Source organism: Sceloporus undulatus, chromosome 5 (assembly GCF_019175285.1).
Source record: "Sceloporus undulatus isolate JIND9_A2432 ecotype Alabama chromosome 5, SceUnd_v1.1, whole genome shotgun sequence".
NCBI lineage: Eukaryota > Metazoa > Chordata > Lepidosauria > Squamata > Phrynosomatidae > Sceloporus > Sceloporus undulatus.
In genome coordinates this window covers 11,229,175-11,254,299 of record NC_056526.1, presented here as the reverse complement: position 1 = coordinate 11,254,299, position 25,125 = coordinate 11,229,175, and the positions used below count along the sequence as shown (strand labels likewise).

At 40.9% G+C, this 25,125-nt stretch overlaps 3 protein-coding genes across 10 annotated transcripts in view; 2 read left to right on the top strand and 1 right to left on the bottom strand.

Moving 5' to 3' along the window:
- USP6NL (USP6 N-terminal like) overlaps positions 1 to 25,125 on the top strand; it is a 681,049-nt gene that overhangs the window by 291,190 nt on the left and 364,734 nt on the right. The gene's annotated exons all lie outside the window — the stretch shown is intronic.
- Positions 648 to 4,584, top strand: ETFRF1 (electron transfer flavoprotein regulatory factor 1). 6 transcript variants are annotated; one of them, XM_042469892.1, is made up of 3 exons: positions 648 to 716; positions 4,099 to 4,190; positions 4,281 to 4,584. In XM_042469892.1, the coding sequence occupies exons 2-3, from the start codon at positions 4,146 to 4,148 to the stop codon at positions 4,494 to 4,496; spliced, it is 261 nt and encodes an 86-aa protein (XP_042325826.1). In that variant the 5' UTR covers positions 648 to 716; positions 4,099 to 4,145; the 3' UTR covers positions 4,497 to 4,584. The 6 variants fall into 6 exon arrangements, with proteins under 6 accessions (XP_042325826.1, XP_042325827.1, XP_042325829.1 ...); XM_042469893.1 differs by having other exon boundaries at positions 654 to 727; positions 4,101 to 4,190; XM_042469895.1 differs by having other exon boundaries at positions 660 to 719.
- Positions 6,672 to 25,125, bottom strand: part of KRAS (KRAS proto-oncogene, GTPase) — a 48,704-nt gene continuing 30,250 nt past the window's right edge. Inside the window, exons 5-7 of one of the 3 annotated variants that reach the window (XM_042469888.1) lie at positions 17,112 to 17,227; position 15,487; positions 6,672 to 11,713 (exon numbers count right to left, since the gene is read on the bottom strand). In XM_042469888.1, the coding sequence (XP_042325822.1) occupies positions 11,597 to 11,713; position 15,487; positions 17,112 to 17,227 (234 nt within the window). In that variant the 3' untranslated portion in view covers positions 6,672 to 11,596. Of the gene's footprint in view, positions 11,714 to 15,486; positions 15,488 to 17,103; positions 17,228 to 25,125 lie in introns of all 3 variants that reach the window. The other 2 variants (XM_042469886.1, XM_042469887.1) reach the window with 2 other exon arrangements.

Here is a 25,125-nt window from a genome sequence, read left to right as displayed (position 1 = left end):
CAATGGAAGAAAGGCCTTCCCGAGTAATAGGAGGACTGAGGAGGGAGAAGTGGCACTGGTTGCTAGGCATTCAAAAACAAGAGCAATACATTTGGAAACCCATGACTTTCAGGGAGCAGACATGACCAGGTCTGTGTTCTGGCTAAACACTGAAGACACGTCTGCATCCACACTGGAGAAATAACCCGGTTTGGCAGCGCTTTTAACTCTTTTCTGGCTCAAGGTTGTGGAATTCTGGGAATTGTACTTTTGTGAGATATTTAGCTCTCTGTCTCTCTCTCTCTCTCTCTGGTGCCCCAATAAACTCCAGTTCCCAGAATTCCATAGCACTGACCCATGGCAGGCTGCATACACACTGCAGCAATAATCCAGTTTGACATCACTTTAACTGCCATGTTCAATGCTATGGAATGGTAGTCAAGCTTTTTCCGTGAGGGAGTTGTGGTGTCACACCAAACTACTGTTCCCAAAATTCCACAGCATTGAAGCGTGGCAGTTAACGCGGCGTCAAACTGGGTTATTTCTACAGTGCGGATGCTTCTTACTCTTCGCCGGATGTGTGTTACTCTATAATTTTCCTATCTCTCCTTTCCTTGCATTCTTGAGCCCCAATAGAAGCCACGCCCCTTTGCGCAGGCGCAGTACTCCTTGTTTAGTCTCTTTCCAAACAGCTGGGCAGCCAGGGAGTGTTGCAAAGCCATGGGCTGCTGCTGCTGCTGCTGCTGAGGTAGAGAATGGCTGGGCTTTGGGCACCGATTGGGTCCCTCTGGTGGCCCTACACTCAGGGCTCCCTCCCTCTCCTTCTCCTTCAGGGGTTTTGGGCTGTTTCAGGCATTATAACCTTCAGAGGAATCTAAGGTTTGGTTTTCCTCTTCCCTCCTCATCCCTTTTCCTTTTAAGTTATGTCTTCTTCTTCTTCTATTTATTTATTATCCTGCATATATTTATTTAAAGATATTACTGTATATATCTATGTTATATCTTATATCTATCTATCTATCTGTCTATCTATCTCATGGAGTTTTCAGGGGGGAGTTGCCATTGCCATCCTCTGAGGCTGAGAGTGTGTGACTTGCCCAGTGGGTTTCATGGCAGAGCAAGGGTTCAAAGCCTGTTACGCGAAACGGAACTGGATTTCATGTTAATAAAAAAACAAAACTTGTATTTATCTCACGCCTCTCTGTCCATGACAACCGATGTCCCATTTTCAAAACATCTCATCAAGTTCATCAAGGCCAATACCTATATTCCTCCAAAATGAAGGATAAAATAAAAGCCCAAACACGTCTGGTCCAAGCATTTCGGATAAGGGAGACTCAACCTATAGCGCAAGCAGAGCCACATTTCACACATTCTGTACTGAAGACCAAAACACAGCACAACATTTGTGTGACAGTGACCAATGTGCAAAGCACATTTCCCTGTTGTGTCATTCTCTAATTCCAATTTGCAAAGGCAGAGTATTATTCAAATGCTACTGTGCATACTTTAGCGTGCTTTCTTTTTGCTGCTGGGTGCCTTCCTGTTGTTTCTGACTTTTGAAGATGCTAAAGCGACCCTATTATGGAGTTTTCTTGGCAGGATTTGTTCAGAGAAGGTTTGCCATTGCCTTCCTCAGAGGCTGAGAGAATGTGACTTGCCCAAGGTCACCCATTGGGTTGCATGGGGAGCGAACTATGTGTCCCAAATGCAAAACTCCACTTGCAGCACTGAGAGCTGGATAGGACCATGGGGCAATGGGCAAAAGAATCCATATACATAGCGCAACTTTGTTGTTGGGTGCCTTGCAGTCATCTCTGGCTTAAGGGTGACCCTCAGCCAAAGTTATTGCAGTTATCTTGGAAAGGTTTCCCAAGAGGTGAGACTCCTTGAGTCCCTTTTGGGGGAGAAAGGCAGCATAGAAGATAGATAGATAGATAGATAGATAGAGAGATAGAGAGATAGATAGAAGATGGGGTGGATAGGAAGATTTTGCCTATTACTAACTAGATGCCAGCCTTTGTAATTCTTTACCTCTAAGAAGGGAGTGAGTACTGAATTGATCTACATTGCCTGCTGTATCTCTGGCCTTGCAAGTGTTCCTGCAAGGATGTTTGCCTCTAAATTGTTTAATCACTGTTCTGTAATGCAGAATATCTTTTGTACCAGTCCTTAGTTCATGGATCTTTAACCTCTAGCTTAAAAAGCCAGTTCTTTAAGCCAGAAATCTGGCCAGTTCTGCTCCAGGGTAATCCATTGCAAAGGGTTTGTTGAACTGTATTCTTGGAATGCAAAGTTTTAATATTTTATTTATTTACTTCTGTTACAGCCTACTTGTACTTTGAGCCAGCATGATGTAGTGGTTTGCAACTCTAGAGACCAGGGCTCGATTCCCAGCTCAGCAATGAAACCCGGTGGATGATCTTGGGCAAGTCACACTCTCTCAGCCTCAGGGAAAGGCAATGACAAAGCTCCTCTGAACAAATCCTGCCAAGAAACCCCCATCATAGGTTTGGCTTAGGGTTGCTGTGAGTTGGAAATGACTTGGAAGCAAACCAGAAATGTGGTTCTGTAAATGTTGTACATGTACAGTATATGAAGCAATATAACACCTTAAAATGATGATGATGATGACGACGACGATGATGATGATGATACATAATAAAGATTTATTTATAGCCCACCCAATCACGAAGAATCCGGGCAGGTTACAACAATAAAATACATCAGTTACAATGAAGTTAAAAATCAAACCTTAGACCTACCCCCCCATACATTACTCAAACAGAATTAAACAATAATAGTATAAACAACATTAAAAACATAAGCATTTTTAAAGCAGGAGAACATAGGCGGGGAAGAAGAATAGCAAATGAGGGGGACAAATATCTCTTATCTGGTGGGGGGGGGTTGTTGGTTAAACTAAGTTGGAAAGGCCTGGCTGGAAGAGATCCGGCCTTGAGTGCTTTTCTTAAAAGCTGTCAGAGTGGGAATGGAACCTGCCCAAGAGTGGTAGGACTGGAACCACGCAATGCAGTGGCCTCCAATACCCCGAATGATGATGATTGTGATTGATGATGAATGGGTCCATTTTTCTTACTCTGCTGTGAGTGACAAACACATGAGGCTGGCCTTTATAAACCCTGCATAAAATCTCATGAGAGGAAGACTTCTTACAAGATTTAAGGTGGGTTTTATATGGGCCTGCCTCACATTTTTGAGCTGCCTGGGCCACAGAGAAAGTTGTTCCGTATCGGTCCAAAAAACCTAGCAACCATAACGTGGCTTCATGCAGCTGCAAATCTAGTTTTCACCTGCTGTTCTGGCAGATAAAATAAGAATACTTAAATTTAGTTTTGTGGCTGTTGTTGTTGTTGTTGTTGTGTCTTCAAGCTGTTTCTGACTTATGACGACCCTAAGGTGGAACCTATCACGGGTTTTCTTGGCAAGATCTGTTTAGACTGGCTTGCCTTTGCCTTTCTCTGAGACTGAGAGAATGGGACTTGTTCAGGGTCACCCAGTGGGTTTCCATGGCTGAGTGGGAATTCGAACCCTAATCTCCAGTCCTAGTCCAGAGCCCAAATCCCTGTGCCATGACATTTTGGTTTTGGATTATGCATGCTTTGGGTTGCAATTTACCTGTTTGTACATCAGCCGAGTCAGATGAGGGGGCAGAGAGATGCTTCCTACAGATATGTTGTTGTCGTGTGCCAGCAAATCATTTCCGACTTACGGCGACCCTAAGGCGAACTAATAATGGGGTTAACCAAGAAAAAAATAAATTACTCTTTTTGAAGTTGCTGATGTAACTCACTCCTGTGGTTTCCTTTCATGTTGCTACTAATTTATATGCATAGTGCATTAGAAAATGACATTTTCTTTCCAAGGGTAATAAATAATAGTAGTAGCTTTACTTGGGTGAAAATCCCAAATTGTGATTTGGAAATAATTACTGTGCCTCATGAACTGGGTAATGCTGAAAAATGAATGGCAAAATGATAGGAAATGAGCTGGAATCGAAGCAGCCATGGAGAGTGAATCTTGTCAGTAATTGAAGAATAGGTAATTTGTTCTAAGTCAAGCCTTATTATGCAGCTAATGTTAAAATGATTGTTCTTTAGGTAAATACTGGTGTGTATGAACAAGCCTGTAAGGAAACCGTGACCATGACCAACCCTTTAAGATACGAAGTGTTAAATCTTTACAAAAATGTAAGTTGTGAGGACAAATTGGATCAGCGCAAAAGCGCTTTGCCGTGTTCCATGGCACATGTGACATTGGACTTTTTGTGTGTTTTGAAGCTGCTGTATCTCGGGAAAGAGTATCCTAAAGGAGCGGATTACTTTCGAGCCAGACTGAAGGCGGCTTTCTTGAAAAACAAGAGTGTGACCGACCCTGAGGAAATCAAGAAGCTCATTGCACGAGGGGAATTTGTGATGAAAGAGCTGGAGGCTTTATACTTTCTTCGGAAATACCGGGCTCTGAAACAACGCTACTACGAGGACGATAGCAAGTGATCCCACAGCACTGTCGGAAAATGGTTGCACGGGTATAGGTAAAGTCTTGGTTATCCCACTGTGATCTTAATAAAAAGCTTGTCTAGTTCTTCTTGTGGTTGTTGAAGAGCAGCAGTTGCAGGGATATTGTTTCAGGGATATTGCAGAGGTTGGGCAATGTCCAGTGCTGATGGCACTGCGACTCCCATTGTCCTGGACCATTGGCTATTCTGTCTAGGGTTGGTGGGAGCTATAGGCCATCAACATCTGGAGGGCTTTAAGTTCCCCATCCCTAATCTAGGAAGATTTGGAATGAAGCACTTGGTATTCAGTGGCAAACTACCTCAGGATGTAAAGCAAGAGTAGAGAAGCTTTGAACCTCATCTCCTGTGGCCAACCTCACCTAGCATATCCAAGTACAAAAGACTGTGGGAATTGTAGTGAAAACACCTGGAGCCTTCGACTTTCCTTGTCCTGGCACAGGTTCAATGGAGCAGTTGTGCCAATAGACCCTGATAAACTCTTCCACCATTTGGAAGCCATATGTTGAAGCAAATGGCCATCACAATTGTCTGATGGCATCAAATTCTGTATATTCATTAAAATGGGCATCAGTGGCCTGCTAGACGATGTTGGACTGCAACTCTCCTCAGCTGTTACTAGTGGGGAGGGATGATGGGAAATGTAGTTAAGTAACATCTGGAAGGTCAGACCTTCCCCATCCCTGCATTAAGGAGTCTAAATCAGTGATTTCCAAACGCTGGTCCTCCTGTTTTTTTGGACTTCAGTGGCCAGAATCTTCCAGGGAGCCAAAGTCCACATCTGGAAGGCCAGAGTTTAGGAATCACTGGGTTATATGAAGAAGACCTTATTGATATCTGTTCAGGATCTGCCATTGAACTTCTTATATAGCCAGGAGCAGGAGCTTCCCTCTAGCCATATCCTGCACAACAGGCAGGGATTTGCAAATATTTTATCATAAATATCCTCACATAGGAGCAAGAGGGGTAGGGTTAGTATAGCAGATACCATGTGATGGCTAGCTTGGTATGCTACACAGCCATCATTATCAACTGCCACACAAAGGAGGCATGCTAAAGGCACATGTCCCTTTCTTTACAAAGGAGCAGCCCAAGCTACTGACTTTCTACAAACATATATATGCTGTTACAGCACTTTTCTTTTTTGCCAGTTTACACTTCCAAGTGCAGCCCTGGAATCTTACTCAGATACTTGCACCACAGCTCTGCCTCCTCCTGCCCCAAGAAACAATATGTTATAAATGTGGGAAGGCATATGGTGAACTAGAAATAACTGGTCTGTTGAGGGGCATTAGGAAGAAAATCTGAGTAATGTACTTGGTGGTGAGCTGGGATGTTGCTGGGATTTACGCTGTTATGTAAAGTAAGCTTATGGTTGGCATCCTGTCGAAGACATACATGTGTACATTTTGCTTACATCTGTGCACAGTGGGCCCTTGGGGTTTGGTTCCCTATGCATACCAAAATCCATGGATGCTCAAGTCCCAGTATGTATACTGGCATAGTAAAATGGTGTCCCTTATATAAAAGGGCAAAATCAAGGCTCGCTTTTTGGATTTGTATGTGCGTGTATGAATATTTTTTTAAGCTGTGGATGCAGAATCCGTGACTATAGAGGACCGACTGTACATCTTTTTTTTGGGGGGGGTCACTGTAAAGGTTGTTATTCCTTTCCTTCCTCCACAACATGTGAAAGCCTCACGGGGAATGGGCAAGACCAGAGAAGGTTCTGGTTATACCCCTGTAGCAAGATGCAAAATGATTACATCAACATTGAGATTGTTCCTCTGGAGGTCTCAGTGTAAGTATTTCACATCTGGCTATGTAAACACAGACAAGACACTTCTCCAATCCTGCCCACAAGGCACAGACTGGCACGTACTGTGACCCAATGTAGGTCTGCATGCAGAATTACTACACTATGCTAAGACCTGCGGAATTGCAGCCTACATTTGTCAAATCAGAAGTAAGTCAATACCCCTGTATTCATCTGAAACTTTAGGATACCTTGAAGGGATTTGAAATACGTATGATCTAGGTCGCTGGGTGTGTGTCACATTAAAGAAAATCTCTGAACTGTCCATTAAGAAGTTGTACTCTGTGCACATATACTCAGCCACTCCTCACAGGAGTGAAGTACCAGTTTCCTTTGAGGAAAATAACAAACAGCAGAAACACTGATTTTTTATTATTATTAATTACAACAGGAGCCATACTGTTTGTGACAAATTGTTTTCTTATCACTTCACAGCACATGCTGCTAATAAAACATTTGTAAAGGTTTCAATGAACAGTGGTCATTCTTCAGATGTCAATGTCTGTGGCCCAACATTCTTTGGGCACATGGCTGCAATTAAAAGGGGGGGGGGGTTTAATAATCACCCGGATCAAATTGCATTTGTTTTGCCTTTAAAAATAAAAACAAACAACACAATATACGAAACATGTATGTTTAGTTTGTACTATACAAAAATAGTTAAAATACATTCTAGGTAAACACAATGCATTTTAAGAAATAGTTCCAGTAAGAGATTTGGCACTCACAAGAGGGAATGGGATATGTGTGAAAAGATTAATTTAACACAAAAAACAACAGTGGAATTAAACTATTAAGCAGAGTTAAGAAAAGGTACAGCATGAAAATGTAGTCCATCTACACTGAGACTGCACAATAGTTGTTTATTTTGGTGTAGTCTTCTACAAGGCAAAGTGAAGGGGGAATAATTTCACCTCAGTGCTTTGTGAATTTCTCCCTGTGTGGCTTCTATGCACATGCTAACTACTAACTACTACTTCTCAATGAATGGTTCATCAAATATATATATGTGTGTGTGTGTGTACACACATATACATACATACATACATACATACTGGTGGTGATGGGTACAGTGAATCCTTGGTATTTGCTGAGGTTTGGTTCCAGGACCCTCCATGGATACCGAAACCCATGGTTGCTTTTAGTCCCATTAAATACAATGGCATAGTAAAATAGTATAACTTATACAAACTCAAGGTTTGCTTTTGGAATATATATTTTCAAGCTTTTCAAGCTGTGGATGGTTGAATCCATGGATATAGAGCGCCAACTGTATTTCTCTATAGCACAGCCCTGAATCTGAAACAAAATTGTCCAATCTTTGCTGCTGATTTAATTTTTTTTTTTTTTTGCGTGTGCCTTCAAACAAAGTCCAATTTATGACAACTCTATCATGTGGTTTCCTGGACGAGATTTATTCTGAGATATGCCATTGCATTTCTCCTTCACTGAGAGAATCTGACCTACCCATGTTTACCTGGGGGTTTCCATGGTTGAACCCTGGTCTCCTGGAGTCCTAGTCCAACACTCAAATCACTACACATCACTTGCTCTTTAAAAAATGTTTATATCTCAACCTATATTTAATAATCGCAGGAGAAGGAATTTAAGCTCATTTTCCAGACACCAGCTTTTCAGTTGGTAAATCCACTGCAAGGTGAGCCTTACCTAACACTTTGATATGTTATTTAAGACATCTCTTGAGAGCTTGGTCATCTCAAACATGTAGGTGGATGTAAGGGAGGGGGATCAATCCTTAGGTAAATGCAATATATTTTATAATGAACTTTTTTTAAAAAAGGTGCAACATTAGGCATTATCAAAGCTGCATGGAAGACTGGAGGATCTGTGGTTAGCTGCAGTGCATATTTACTTCTTCTGCCCCGTCCACAACAGACTGGATCAAAAATACGAATCAAAGAGAATCTGTGACTTAGCTGCAGATGATGGTTGTCATATGAATGGAACAGTGAATATACTCTGGGTTTTAATTTGGCCCTACTGTAATGTCGCCAGTGCAATACTCCCAGATGGGTCAGGTTAGATCCTTTAAATCCAGAGTAGAAATGGTGTCTCTTTGGACCAATAAGTGGGACACCTCCTCCTACAGCCACAATAGAATTTGCTCACATTAGTGACACAGTCCCATAAATGGATCAGATTTGTAGGATGCTGAATGTGCTTACAACAAATAGAACTTGGAAAAGTTATGTAAGACCAAATAAGGCCCCATTCTTGCATACATTTTTACAAACAGGGTATGCTATGGACAATTATGCAAGATCCTGACATACCACATTTTGAAGGATTTTGGCTTTTAGTGCATCTCTGGGATGCAGGAGGTCTGAGATCTAACCCACAACACCCTCCTTCAAAAGAAATGCACGCCACATAGAAATAATCAGTATTGGTCATAATGATCACAGCACGTTAAAAAGAGGCAATGGCTGTGAAGGATGAAAGTTAGGAGAAATAGCTTCTTGGAGCCAGCAGATTTTGTCTGCCTTATCTTCCCATCCATGTGCAACTGCTAGCACAGTGAACCAACAGGATTCTGCCTCCCACCATAACTTTTCTAAGCTCAGAAAGGTCCTGTACAAAGCTGTTGAAAGTCTGCAAGGGTTAAAAAAAAGGTGTTCACGGAATGTACAAGCATACATAAAAGTACAGTATTGTGGTTCCTGTGCCACACATGTATTTCTATGCTATTAAAGAACATCAAAATGTATTATATAGAGGCACAAAGATGAAAGGCATAATGGAGCTGTGTTCTGCAAATAAGAAAGAAAATGTGGTAGAAGTTTACAGGAATGAACGTTTGTGAGATATTAAACTACTGTATTTTCCGGCGTATAAGACGACTGGGTGTATAGGACGACCCCAACTTTTCTTATTAAAATACAGAGTTTGGGATATATTTGCAGTATAAGACCGCCCCTCTTCCAAATCCAAAGAGGGAGAGCTCCGGTGGGACTCATGCCGACCACGGCGCTCCTTCCCGGCCCCTGCGGAGGCCAAGGCCTCCCCAGGGGCCTGGAAGGAGGGAGAGCTCTGGCGGCACTCATGCTGACCGCGGCGCTCCTTCTCGGCCCCTGCGGAGGCCGAGACCTCCTCAGGGGCCTGGAAGGAGGGAGAGCACCGGCACCGCAGCGCTCCTTCCCGGCCTCTGAGGCCTGGAAGGAGGGAGCTGGCTGGGCTAAACCCGGCATATAGGACGACCCCCAACTTGGAAGAAGATTTTCATGGGTTAAAAAGTCATCTTATACGCCAGAAAATACAGTACTAAAGTTTGCTTTACTATTAAGAGAAACCAAAGGGCCATAATCCACAGGGTTTCTCTTCCAGTGAAATGAACAGACTTCCTTTCACTTAGTTCTGGAGAGGTGACCTCTTCCTAACTTGATTATCCTTAATGGCTTCCCTTGCAAACATTCAGTCACTTTTGTCATAGTGGTAAATAGCTCATTACAGTACATCAACCCAATTACAAAGTCTGTTGTTGCTGGGTTGTTGTTTGGTTTTTTTGTTTTGTTTTGTTTTTTACATTTTCATTTTCATTTTTAATAGAAAAATATTTATTTTAAGAGTGACCCATGACAAACAGCAGTGGGAAAAAACATTTTTGTGGAAATTCTATGATAATACATATGTATATATTTTACATTCAGACAAGGTGATTGAAAATGCTACAAGGTGCCTAAGAATCCAAATTATAAGAAGGCTAAAAGGCTTTTGGTTTATCAATGTTACAGAACCATTTTTTTCAATTAAAAAAGAGTGTCAACAACCTATATTTCATGTGCAGACTCATCCTTTTAACAGAACCACATCATGAACATGGTAGCAGAAACTGAGCTATGGAGATGTTATTGTTGTACAAAGCTTCAGGACCAACTATATGCAATATGGTAGCCAGTGATGTTTGCAAAAGTTATTTACTGGACAATAACTTACATGACCAGGGGATAGGCTAGCTGGGCGGTTCTAGGAGTTGTAGTCCAAGCTGGAAACTTCTCCCAGCTCTGCATCTACATACTATCAGCATCTATTCCTCCTCTATACTAATAACTGACTACCTAGGTCCACACTTGTATGAACTGGCTCTCACTGCCTCCATTTGAAAAAGGCCTTCCTCCAACCATCTTTCTTAATACTCAGCCTTAGGGGTTCTGAGGAAATGCTAATGCTTTACATATCTACAGACTTCACTCAAGTGTGGTGCTAACATTGTCCCTACTTGCTTCTCGTTGCCTCTCCAGTCTTTTGCTTGCCTTGTATCAGGTTTCACACAGTCCTGAAAACCAGCCTGATTCTTCTCCTCTCCTCTCCTCAACGCCACTGGCCCTTCTGCTTGCCAGTCCTTAGCCTCTGTGCCCAATCTTTCAGTGATCTTTGCTTGCTTAGGATGCTTTGGTCCTCTAAAATTAACTGGGTGCCTGCCCTTCCCAAATCCCCATCACTCACTCCATGGCTATGCCACTCCTGGGTCCTAGCAGATCTGAATCCTATTGAGCAGTCACAACTAGAATCAACCCACTGAATCACTGGTCAAATGGTGACTTATCATGTGCAAGCCCAATTGAACAAATGGGTCTATCCTAAAATGAGATGTTAATCCTAAAAAGGATTTAGACTGATCCAATGCCAACAGGATACCTCCACATTCCACTGGGATTATAATTCTAGAAGCGGGGAGGGGGGATCCCCCTTCTCGGATTAAGGAAATCAGAGCTCCACTGTGAGTCTGAAGACCTCCATTTGTTCTGCCTGCTCCTGGTTGAAGTAACTTAGGTACCAGAGCAATATCAACTTTTTAAAAAGTCCATCTGATGCTACAGTTGAAGAGCCATCCATCACCCTGGGGAAAAACACTACCTAAGGAGCATCAACCAGTAGGTGGAATGGTCCTGAATAGAAAACACAGTCATAGCTTTTTAAAGGAAAAAAGGGAGATGACATTAGCAAGTTTTACATGCACCAAAATATCCTTGAAGGAAAAAAAAATAAGAATAAAACATTATGTTTTTCACAGGCATTGCTAGGTTCAAGAACCAACACTCAAGGATTACTGGCACTTAAAAAGGAAATAGTTTCCACTGTCATTTAAAAGCAAGCATCCAGGAAAAGAAGGCTGACAGGTTCAGCAAGCAGAGAGGAAGTTTCAACATAACACTAAAAATGTGGGTGCTAATAATTTAGTGTAATGGTACAAAAATGAATCATGTTTACCAATGCACACCTTAAGGTTAAAGGGTAAATTGCATTTACATAATTATACACTTTGTCTTTGACTTCTTTTTCTTCTTTTTGCCATCTTTGCTCATCTTCTCTTTGTGCTTTCGAATTTCCCGAACTAATGTGTAGAATGCATCGTCAACACCCTGCAAAGAAATATAGGACCTTTAATACCAAATGACATGATTTCTTTGAACAGGTTTTATTTTTCTAATTTGACACTTTATCACTTTTCATTTAATTTCTATCGAACTAAATTAGCAAGATGAGAAGCTCATTTTACAGAAAATTTGTAGGGGTTATGATGACTCTTACCCAATGGACTTCTTTTCTTTGAGGATTTCCATATTCAGCAGCTCTCCTCACTTTAAGCCATAGTCTAACATTTTGTGGACTAAAAGGCCGTAGTCCAACTTTCTGTGGTCCTAATAAAGATTTTATCTGACTCTGAAATATGTACTAAAATCACTCATGAGGACATCCCACATATGAAAGCTAAATAGCTTGGGCAAAATGTATGCAGCATACCTTTAAGAATAAATTCCCCCATACCAAATAATTGTCTACTACATACTTTGCACTAAATTGTCCTCCTTCAGCCTGGTGTCAGGTCCTCTGAAACAACCAGCTGTCTCTTTAGTGAAGTAACATTTCTGAAGCAGCATTTTCACCACTGTGCATGTGTAAATTAAGTGCAAGTAGCATGGTGTAATGATTTGAGCACTGGACTATGGAGACCAGGGTTTAAGTCCCCACTCAGCCATGGAAACCCACTAGGTGAACTTAGAAAATTCACTCTCTCTTAGCCTCAGAGGGAGGCAAAGGGAACCCCCATGAACAAATGTTCCAAGGAAACTCCATTACAGTTCGCCTTGGGGATACTGTAAGTCGTAAATGACGTGAAGGCACATAATAACACCACCAGCAACAACTGTACCATAATCATTAACACTCTGGATTGTTTGGTCCAAGAAGGTGAAAGAATCATTAGTCCTGTGAATACAGATTGTTGGCATGGCCAGAAATCATACGATGTACACATGTCCTAGACTTGTGAGACAGGCACTTTCAGACAGGCCTAAAGTTACCTGAATGAAGCATGCCTAACAGCCTGAGATCTTTGTTAGGCAAAATCACTTTTTAAAGACTTTAAACTAATAATCTAAATCATTTTACAAGTCTAGCAGTTTGCTGCTGCTGAGAAAGATAAAACAAATCTACATTTTATCCAATTTTCAACTACAGAAAGGGGGGATAAACCTGCAAGGGTGAATGTTCCCCTAAAAGAACAGTGATTGCTTCCAGTAGTTTAACCATTGACCAACTGTGTAGTAAGAATCGTCTCTATATAAACAATGATACTAGACATTTCTATCCATCTTATATCAGAATGTCTCACAAGTAAAGAATAGGAGAAGAGCACACTTAATTAGCAGCGACGGAACAAGCAAGCTAATTAAAGGGAGGCTAAAAGAAGTAAGTCAGACCTTCCCTGCCATCAAACATAAAAACCCATTCAGTCTTACTTGATCTTCTAATATAGAAAATCTATTGTGCCAGCAAGACCTTTCCTTTAAGTCTGACTCCTCTCTGAACCTGTCCTATCCCACAAATTTACAGCTTCTAACATTTCCCATGTCAATTCATCCTAATACCCCATTCTTCAGATATTATTCAAAAAGAAGTCATTAAAGGATGGAGAAGATTTTGTCATTGTTCCTTTAAATCACTACCAGACTATTCAACCATAAATCACTAACTGATATTTTTAATTTACAACATACAATCATCTTTATATGTTTGTATTAATTTGTCAGGACCTTCAGCTGCAATGGGTCTGTATTAGCCTCTTCCCTGCCTTAACTTAACAAACTTAACATCTCAAGAGGTGTATTAAGCTAAATTACCCCCTCTTGCCCTATAGAGTGATTGTTCTAGTTGTCCAATCATCCCAACAACACTTAATTGCACTTCTGATTTCCACAACATGGATGAGCAGATCTAAATGCAAAAGGGGTCAAGCTGCTGTGGAGAGAAGTGTTACTAGTATCCATATTTCTAGAGAATCAGACTTTCTAGAACATCAAACATGTCATGAAACCCACATCTGGCTCCTTGAAATTATATGTATAGCTCAAGCTGCACTATTTAGAGCGTTGAAATGTCACTATTTTGGACAATAATTCCCAGGCTCCCTAGTCAGCAGGGTCTGTGCTGGGGGTTCTGGGAGTTGTACTCCAAAAGCAGTATTTCCAAGTTCTAGCACCAGTCTCTACATATTTTCTCAGAGGGAGGGCTCACTAGGTTCAATGGCCCTTATTTAGGGAGAAGAAAATATAAGTTAGGTAACTCACAGTGCAATCTTATATGTCTCTACCCAAAAATTAGCTCTAATGAATTCACTGGGACTTTCTTTCTTGGAAGAAAATGGGCATAGGTTGTATGCCTATTCACACCTCTAAAGCAGGAGTTAAGAACCTGGGGCTAAACAGATTTGCTGAACCAGAACTATGTCATGTTTGATCATGGATAACACTGGCTGGGATCAATGGGAGTTGCAGTCCAGCAACAGCTGGAGAGCCAGAGGTTTTGCAACTTGTCTCTAAAGCAATTTACTATGCTTCTCGTTAACCTACCTGACTGCAAAACTGTTACATTTGGAGTCATATGTGCACACAGAGGACATCTTTATCTAAATATTCCCTTCACTGTTCCTTGGCATAGCTTCCATCTTTGTCACACCTGATTTGGTCTACCACATTCCTCTTTCATAGACAACAGAGCAGCAGCTACCTCACAATTTCCACAAGCTGACAAGAAACATGGGAAAGGGGAGAAAAAGAATGTATTCTATAGTTGAGAAATTAGATGCAAAAGACTGTGGTAGTTCAATTGACCTATAGGTTATAGCTGCACATTTCCAACCTGAATTCAAGCTGAAACTATCAGAAATGTGTATACCTTACCAGGAGTGGGCTTCTCTGGAAGTGATTTCTCATCATAAATCATATAGGAATTAACTATGTTAAGCACCAATAACAGATTTTTGCTGTCTCCCCTGTTGTCTCACTCCCTTGCTAGCAATAGACAGGTGTGTTTCTTGGGCTCTTGTCTGCCAAGAAACACACCTGTCTACCACTAACAGGCTGCATTGATTAATGGAGCTAATCGATAAATGGTCATCGAAGGCTGAATTCTCTGAAGATGCCAGCCACAGATGCTGGCAAAACTTCAGGAATAAACTCCTCTAGAACATGGCCACATAGCCTGAAAAAATCACAAAAAACTATGGATGCCGGCCATGAAAGCCTTCGCCTCCACAAACCCAATCCTGTTTAGCATCCAAGATCAGACACAACAGATGTTATAGCATTAACAGGATTATTGTGTGCCATTGACCAAAGATTGTGTGAAACTGTCTGTATCTCAACTTGTTCATTTTCTGCATGCAGCCAAGTGAAGGGAACTAAGGAAGGACTTTGGGGTATACAAGTCTCCACCATCTTAAATCTCAGCACAGTTGAATCATGGCACCACAATTTTGCATCCAAACAGAAGCCCCATTATCAATATCTGAATGTAAAAGAACCACCAAAGATTCAACACAAAAGAGTTATGCCTAATGTATAACACTGAAACTCTGCTCACAAGTAATCTGCTACCATGAATTTATGGGATGCTGGGAAAAGGAGTGATTTAAATAATCTTGTAACTGTTCTGTGTCAGAAATAGAAAGACTAACAGTGCAGTTGCTGTATTTATCAACAGATCATCCTTAACTGGTTTATTTATTTACCCACTGAATCACAACTGAGTGGTTGCTTGAAATGGAGAAATACAATAGACATGGTCATAGAACAAATGGAATCTATACTATGTAAGCTAGAGGTAGATGCAGCACATTCAGAAGCAAGTAAACCCTTTAAAAAAAATAAGAATAGGAGAAAATAGTTTTTGATCCACGTTAAGATCTGAACATCCAATCCTTGTTTTATGGGGTGGCAACTCAGTCTTCATGTAGAAGAGAACATGTGTATATTCTGGAAACAAACCCACAGGAGTAACTGGGAGAATCTGCTGCAAGAGGAAAAAACAAAGGATCTAGTATCATCTTAAGATCTAGTAAATCTATTATGGCAAAAAATTATGTGAACTAGAACTGAGGTTCTCAAACTTTGGTCTCCCAGTGGTTTTGGATTTCAGCTCCCAAACTCCTTGAGTACTGGCCAAGCTGGCTGAAGCTTCTGAGAGTTGTAGTCAAAAAACACCTAGAGAACCAAGGTTTGAGAACCACTGAACTAGTCAGTTCAGTCTAATGAAGCCTAGAGGTGGGCAACTATGTGGGACACTCTGATTGTTGTGAAAAGAAAATCTTTTAAGAAGTTGATTTACTCAAAATTCCCACCTACACCTTGTATGGAGTGTAGACATTCTATATAGGAAAATAATGTGGAGAGGGTCTTTCTGGTGGGGTGTGTCCATCCAAGGTCACTTTTGGTTTGTTTCCCAGTTATAAAAGCCATCTCCTGGCCCTAAAGGTGCTTGAGATAGGGAAAGATCATGATGATCTCTTTTTTTTTGTTCCCTACAGGGCACAAGGTGAGTTATAAGTTGTTTTTTAAAATTTTTTAAATAATAATAACCAGGGAGTCTCAAAAGCAGCATACAGCACTTATGGGCCACATTTTCTCTACCCATGCTTTAGTCCAGGACTGGGCAGTGTAGCCCATGGGCTCCCTAAGGCTCCAGGGCTGTTTTTGTGGCCCCTCGGGGTTTAAAAAAAGTCCCAACCGCCCTTTAGCAAGTGAAGGGGGCACTTTCAGCACATTATTGCCCCTCTGGACAATTTAAGCCCAGGAGATGACTTTTTAAACAGCAAACAGGACGTGACTTCCACTCATTTCATGTTGTCTCCTGGTCCTAAAATGACCTGGAGATATGGCTAAAAGCATAGCAAAAATGCTCCCCCCACTAGCTTGAAAGCATTTGGGAACAAAACCTTGGGGGATAAATGTCCCACCAAGGTTTCCTAGGGTGGCTAATGTGATCCCTTTGCCTTTCACAGTTGTCCATCCCTGCTCTAGTCCATTAAAGCCTTTGGCATAATAACTGTATTTGCCTGAAAGATGTTGCAAGAAGGCCGAATGTTCTGGAGAACATCTTTACCAGGCAATCAGCCAACACAATGACTGTGTCACTTGATGTATGTATTTATTTTATGGTGTTTATATCCTGCCTTATTTACAAAATGGGACTCAAAATTGCTTTACATGCTCTTGCACAGTACACACTTTACATTCTCTTGCAAAGTTTTCTTACCTGCCAGAAATGAACACACAGAGAGAAATATCTCAGTTTTTGCTACAGAGAAAAATCCTTACATTTTTACAGTAAGATACTGGGAGTACAGTGGCACTTATAATCATTTTGAAATTACTGGAATCACCATAGATAAGTTGCAGGTTAAAATTGATTTTTATTGTTGATCAGATTTCTTTTCTGCTAAACTTTTTTTCTTAAACAAAAGCAAACTTACCCTGTTACATTAAAAGGCATTTTTTAATTTTCACGCACCCAGGAGTCTTTTCTTCTGTGTTGATTTTTCTCAATCTGTACTGACGGATCTCTCGCACCAATGTATAAAAAGCATCCTCCACTCTCTGCATTGTAAAACATAACTCCTTTAACGTTGGCTTTTGTTAACCAGGGTGGTGAAGAGGGAGCCCACAAATACTCAGGAGAAAGCTGAATTTAGCAATGATACTTTTGAGAAAAGCACACAGGGAAGGTGTACCTAGCCTCACATGAAGCAAACCTTTGGGCTAGGTATGGGAATCATAATTCAGATATTGTTGGACTGCAGCTCCCAGCATTCCTTACCACTGGCTGTGCTGGCTCTGCTGCTGGATAATGCAGTCCAACAACACCTGGAGGGCTGTATGATTTTGATCCCTGCTGTAATTACATGTTCCCTAGAGGCAATACCAACTTCTTAAGGATCTGAATTAGGCTTTCCCATCCTAGTGCCTTCCAGATGTTCTTCAACTACAACTTCCATAATCTCAGACCATTGCCCAAGCAGGACAATGCTGGTGGGAGCTAAAGTCCAACGAATATTTGGAAGACATGATGTGGGGGCAAATGGATCTAGAACAGAGGCTTTGGTATTTTCAATGTTTTCAACTTTAATTCCACAAAGCCCCAGCCTGGTCAATGGTTAGGGATTCTGGGTGCTGAAGTCCAGAATACTGGAGATACTACAATGTATGAGTACGACTAATCTCCTTTTTAAAAATATTGATACTCCATTCAAGATATACTTTTTATTTATTTACTAATCTTTTAGAGTATGCCAACATCCTGAACTCATGCCAAGAAACCTACATCCTCACAAATTGCTTATGAACTTATGATGGGCTTTAAGAAAACTATTTCCACACATAAGGGACCCCTTTTGACATCAAATCATTAGAGCATGCCAAATATTCTATAGCAGGCTCTAAGGAAGCCTTCCCTACAAGTGCTGCCTTCCCAAAGTGTTGGCCTATGTATATCTGGTAATATACTGAATGCTACACTTCTGGAGAGCTCCATGATGAAGAATACTGTTCCAGGAATAAACACAATTGGTTAGCAAAAGACACTGAGCAGGCTTGTTGAGATCCCTCACCTTAACACCAAGACCATAGCCAAACTATTATTCCCAACAAATTTAGACCTAATGAATCAATGGCTTAATGGTAAGGTATTCTCTTATATAAATCCCACCGTTTCAATGAGTTTACTGTAGTTGAGACTAACAATTAGATTTAGGTGTAAATGAATACAGAACATGTTCTAGAGAAGACCCACCTTTCCTTTCCTTTAATTTTTGGGGAGAGAGAGGGGGGAGGTTAGTACTGTACATCAGAGAAGCTGCTTTTCAGGGGTTCCCTTCTTGTAATGAAGAACCCTGGTGCCTCAACAAATCTTTTGAAAGTCACTGAACTAAAAACACTCAAGTTCCCATTTTAAAAACAAAATGTCACATGTTTTCCCCAGACCTTGTCTTGGCAGAAACTCCTCAAATTGACTAAATATCTTTGTTCAACATCAGTACAATACCTGGAAATATCTCCTTCCAGAGCCCCCAGTGAAAACAAAACAGAGAAAAGGGAGACTCCCACTGAAAGTGTACCCCTTCTCTCAACGGAGATCCCACAGCAACATCACTTCCAGGCAATTTGGGCTTGCTGCATCCACCCCATTCACCAAGAACAGAAGCTATAATTTTGTTTCATCAATGTTGACAGAGAGAAAGAGAGAAGATTACTGACACCATCACCACTGCCACAAAAAGCCAGAGAACTATTGGAGAGGTCCTTCACCACAAGAAGAAGAACAGGCGGGTTTGGGGAATGGTTTTTAAGGAGCTGACCACTATAAGGATGCACTTGTTGTCTCTTGCTCTAGATTATTCTCCACTAATTTAAGAAATAGCTCTGTTGCTACAGGTCAGCACAGTGAGGCAGCATAAGTTTGTGGAAGGAAAACCCACAAATGCATTCTGGGCACCGCAGCCTAAGAAGGACATTGGCAAACTGAAACATGTCCAGAGGAGGGTGACCAACATGGGTACCCTTTACGCAAACCTTAAGAGGAATGGTTGAGGGTGCTGGGTTAGTTTAGCTCAGGAAAGACTGAGAAATGGTATGATTTGTGGTTGCTGCTGTGTGCTTCCAAATCATTTCCAACTTACAGTAACCCTAAAGCGACCCTATCACAGGGTTTACTTGGCAAGATTTGTTCAGAGGAAGGTTGCCTTCACCTTTCTCTGAAGCTGAAAGAGTATGACTTGCTCAGAGTTACCCAGCAGGTTGCCATGACCAAGTGGGGATTTGAACCCTAGTCTCCAAAGTCATAGTTCAACACTCAAACCACTACAGCAAGCTGGCTCAGGTGGTATGATAAGGATCCTCAAATATCTTAAGTGCTGTCACACAGACGATGGACTCAGCCTATTTTCTGCTGTTCCAGGGACTCTGAACCAAATCAATGTATTGAATTTCAAGAAAGGATTTTCCATCTAAATGTTAGGAATAATGCATCTGAAAACAACAATTTGGAAATAGATTGTTGAAATTAATTTGTTAATCTACCACCACCATTCACAAAACTTTTCACCCATGATTTTCTGTCGTTTGTTATATCAGCTTTGTTTTTGTCTGAAATTCATTATTTTAGTCACTAAATTCCCAGAACATTGTTTTTCATTCACAGCCAATAAGTCTGATCATTTTGAGTTATTTCCAAACTCTGTTCCATTTGTACAAATAGTAAATGATTTCTCTGAAGTTAATTAATGTATCTAGTAAAGAATGAATGTTGTAACCTCCCCCTCAATGTTTTAATGCTACTGGATTAATTTGCATTACCAATTTATCATTAATACATTAGCATTAACATAAATATTTCCAAGCTCTGTATGAGAATCCCACAGTCTAACAGCACTCTCCCACTTGTGTTCCCTAAGATGATGTCTCTGATACTGGAGGCAACATATGGCCAGTATGACTAATAATTAATATTGATCACGTCTTTTGAAGCTCCTCTCTTTTACTTCAAACTTTGCCTTAAGTAAACTGCATTAAAAGCATCAATACAGCTTTGATTAAAAGAGGGTGGAATATGAGAGGAGTCTTTATTACACATGACAGAGCATAGGTTCTGCATGAGAAAAAGTCTTAGGTTCAGCTCCAGCAACTTCAGTTAAAAGTTAGGCTACAAAGCTGGGAATATTTTGTTCTCTGTTCCAGGGAATGACTGTCACTCAGAACAGAGAATATTGGGCTAAAGCAGAAGATGCATAGTCTGTGCCCCTCACTAAATGTTGGTCTCCAGCTCTCATCAGACATGGCTGATACAGTTAGTTATTTTTAATGCAACGATATCTAGAGAAATGCAGTTAATCCAGCTAGACTCCAGTGATTCCCAAACTCAGGTCTTCCAGATGTTTTGGACTTCAGCTCCTAGAAGTCTCACCTTGGCCAATGGGCTGGGATTCTGGGAACCAAACTCCCAAACATCTGGAAGACCAAAGTTTGTGAATCACTGAGCTAGAGCATCCCCCAAAAGTAGGTATTTCACATCTTTTTTGAGACAGCCAGAGAAAGCAAATCCATCACCTCTCTAAGTAATTGGTTCTATTGTTGAATTGTTCTTACTGTCAAGAAGTTCCTTCTAATGTTCAATCAAAATCTATCCTCCTGTAATTTAAAACCACTAGACCTGCCCCCTTCCTCTCTGTGACACCTTTTGAGATAATGAAAGAGGATAGTTATATCATCTCTTAGTTTTCTCTTCACCAAGCTGAACATGCCCAGCTCCCTCAACCTTTCCTCCTAGGTTTTGTTCTCCATACCTCTTTATCATCCTTGCTACCCTTCTCTAAACCTGCTCCACCTTGTCTATATTCTTCCTAAAATGAGGAGCCCAGAACTGAATGCAGTATTCCAGATGAGGCTTGTCTAATGCAGAATATAGTGGGACAATTACATCCTTTGTTTTGGAAACTCCAGCTCTATTAATGCAAGCTAAAACAGCATTTGCCACCTTTGCTGCAGGGTAACACTGTTGGGTCATGTTCAGTTTATGATCAACAATAATCCCAAGGTCATTTGCTACTGCTAAGCCAAATATCCTCCACCCTATAAGTATGCATTTGATTTTTGTGTCCTAAATGTGGAATTTTGCATTTGTCTCTGTTGAATTTCATTCTATTATTCAGCCCAGTTTTATAGTTTATCAAAGTCCATTTGAATTCTGTTCCAGTGTTCTAATCTGTTAGCTACCCCTTCCAGTTCTGCATCATCTTCAAACATAAAGATTCCCTCTAACCCATCATCTAAGTTATTGATAAAGAAAGACTGTTGGCCCGAGGGCAGAACCCTGTGGCACTCCACTTGATGCTTTGCTCCAGCCTGAAGCACAGCCACTGAGGACGACTGTTTGAACATGTCTTTCCAACCAATTATGGATCCATCTGACAGTGTTCCCAAGTATCCCACATTTAATCAGTTTGCCAAGCAAATTCAATTCAGCCCCAAGTGTTCCTGTTTCCCCACTTGCAGGTGAATGTATATGTCAGATGGTCTCTAGCTTGCAAAAATCCTCTACTAAAGGTAGAGCTTGGAAAAAGCTATCTTTTGTGTGTGTGTATATTACAATTCCCAGAATCCCCCTCCAATTGTTCAGTGGCCATTTTAGCTGGGGGAGTCTGAGACTTCTAGTCTACAAAAAGTAACTTTTCCCATGCACTTGATGGTCTATACACTCTCTATTTCTTACCTCCTCTGGATCAGTTGAAGCTAAATTTTCACATTCTCCTGCTGCTGTAATCTACAATTTTCTCCACACGAGGGCTCTTTCAGACAAGCTTCTTACCATGTGAAAACAGTAGCATGCAAGTCTCCCTGAAGTCTTTACTATGACTGGACCTGCATCGCCATGACATAAAATACACAGGGTGGAACTACATTTTAACCATGAGGTGTTCTTTCCAGCCCTGCAAAATATTCAGGACTGCCTGTTTTGTGTTGTGTTGCCTTTACCGGTCTTCCCATTCCTTTGCCAAGCATTACATATATATTTTGATTCAACGGGCAAAGAAGGGAACATGTAGCCCTGTCCTCCTCTACTGTATCTTCCCTTTTCTGACATAGAAAACATATAAGTCTGAAAGAGAAGTTCCTCAAACAGGAGCAATAATCTAGATTTGCAAGCATCCTTACTCACTTGGAGAATTGCTGACTGAACAGAAACATCTCCTTTCCAAACCTGTCATTTTCCAAAAGAGAAAAGTAGTAAAAGAGAAAGAAGAGCTAGGTGTTCCCTTCTTTGTGTGTGGATGCAAAGTGAGTAATGTCTGAACAGGGCTAACATGGTTGCTGTTTAAAGAGGTAAGGAAATTTACTGTTTGGCAGGTGTGGGCATGGTGCAGCCCATGCGCTGCATATGATCCCTGGAGCTACCCCATCAGTACCCCAACGTCTCCAATAATAAAAAAGAATGTCGTTTCTAGGCAATCTTTGCCCCAGACTACCCAAGAAGTTCTCAAATGTGTGAAAACATGTGAAGATGACACACCACCACCACCAGCCCATATGCATGTACTATTCTGCAATACTGCAATTTCCATCTGCAGTCCCTCTCAAAATGGCAAGCATTTTGAGGGACTGCTGAGGAAAATTGAGATATTTGGGGCTTGCAATGAGCGGGGTGCAGCTCTCAGGGGAGTCTGGGGGGTGATTGGCTCCTGGCCTCTATGGAGTCGCCTATCCCTGCTATATAATGTGTTCTGTATTAAACATTAACAGGGAAAGGGAAACATATATAGAAAGTGATCTGTTTTCAATAGCATTTCAGCACCACATCTTTTTTCAGCCACAAAGCCAAAGCAGTCATTACCCTTGGACTTTGAACACCTTCAAACTGAGCTTAAAATGATTCCTTAGCCACCTGACTACTGAATGAAAAGGAGATATAAGCTGGTTATGTCTAAAAGCTTGCATGTTCTGAAAAACTATCAAATCCCCCCCCCCATGTTGCAGCAAATTTTCTTCAGTTTTAACCAAAATTTGCAACGTGCCCAGGATGAGCTGAAGAGCTGCTGTTTTGAAAAACAAATAAACTGAATTTCCTCTTCGGTTGCTTCTTTGGCATGATAACTTCATCCCAGAGAAGTTTGCTTTGGCATTACAGCTTGATCTAAAGCTAGGAAAAGTTAATTTTTTGGGACTACAATGCCCAGAATCTCCCACTCTACAAGCTGGTTGATTCTGGGAGCTGTACCCTAAAATGTAACTTTCCCTGCAAGCTCTGCAAAATCTTTCACATAGAAGAAAATAATAGATTTATCAGAAGACTGTGGGGTCCTCTCCCCTTCACTTCAGATAACAGGAACAGGATACTTTGACCTAGTGATGCACAGAATAATAAAGGAAGTCTATTCAAATAAGGCTTATGAGCAGTGATTAACTCTGCCATGTTTTATGATCACCATTGTGCAGAACACTGAAAAGTTACTTGTTGGAATCCTTGGGGAGTTCCAGAAATGGAATTCCTGAAATGGCAATATTGTCAGGCTCTTTCCATCTTGAAAATTTATCTTGCTAGCTAGCTTTCAACTCTAGTTAAACATTATATCAGCGCTTACATTGCTAACCATACTTAGGGCTAATGAAATTTCCTTCTTAGTTTCAATCCCATTTTAAGAAGGAATCGTGATTAGCTCTAAACTGTGGTTAATGCTGCTGCCAAGGAAACCTTAAGATACAGTTAAAGCTTCTGGGCATAGGTAGAAAAGGGGATTTGTGTTCCAAAGTGAGGGGATAGAAAGGAATGCAATCTTACAGCACACACTTTATTGTTTAACTATGATTAAGCTATCAGGAGTAATTACTGTTTATGTGAACATATGATTAGTTATAGTCAATGGCTTATTGATAACAGCTATATGGGTTTTTTATTTCGTTCTTGGCTTAAGACAAGTTCAGGAACAGAAGTTTCAAGATGCTGTTTTGGCAGTATGCCCAGAACATTCATTATCTTTGTTTGTCTACATGTGCTTTAAAGTTGCCTATCGACTTATGGCAACCCTATGAATTTCATAGTGTTTTCTTAAGCAAGAAATATTCAAGAGGTGGCTATTCTGTCAGACTGTCTTTAAATCCCAGTATTCTGTTTCCATTGGTGGCTGGATCCTGAAAAAAACATTTACTTGTTATCCTCATCAAAAATACCATCTAGCAGATAGCATTCATTAACTATTACATGGTATTTCTGACAAGGAAGACAAGTAAATGTCTCCTCAGGATCTAACCACCAGTGGAAACAGAATACTAGATTCTAGAATCTGCCCTGTACTTGCCTTCACCCATCTTGTCGTCAATCCTGAACAGTCTTCTACTCCTTGCAAAGGAAAAACACCCCCATAACATGATGCTACCACCCATCATGCTCCATTGTGAGAATAGTGTTCTCAGGGCAGTGAGCACTGCTGGCTCTGCACCATACATGGTGTTTTGTGGCAAGGCCAAAAAATGAATAAATAAATGTTGATCTCACCAGATCAGAGTATCTTCTTCCATATACTTGATGTGTCTGTCCATAACATCTTTCTGCAAATTCCAAAGTGACTTTGAGATAGGTGGCTTTGTTTCCGCAATGCCTTTCTTCTTGCCACTTTTCTATAAAGCCCAGGTTTGTGGCACATTTTTGTGACACCTGTCCCATGGACTTTTTCTCCCACCTCAGCTGAGAATCACTCCAATTCCTGTAGAGTTATCAGTTCCGTCTTGGTTCTTTTTCTGACTAACATCTTTCTTACGAAGTCACCAAGTTTGGTAGATAGACTACTTTAGGCAGAGTCACAGTCAAACCATATTATTTTTATTTCATGATCAAGCATTTAATGGTACTTGGGGGATGTTCAGAGTTTGGAATTTTTTAAAATAACCGAACCCTGGTTGGTGCTTCTGCACAATATTCCCCAGACTTGTTTTGATAATTCCATGATGGT

What these genes read in the sequence shown, in the direction of transcription:
- ETFRF1 (XM_042469892.1), top strand. Translation starts at nt 4,146, where the DNA reads ATGACCAACCCTTTAAGATACGAAGTGTTAAATCTTTACAAAAAT. An exon ending in TGTTAAATCTTTACAAAAAT is followed by an intron (nt 4,191 to 4,280) that starts GTAAGTTGTGAG and finishes TGTGTTTTGAAG; the next exon opens with CTGCTGTATCTCGGGAAAGA.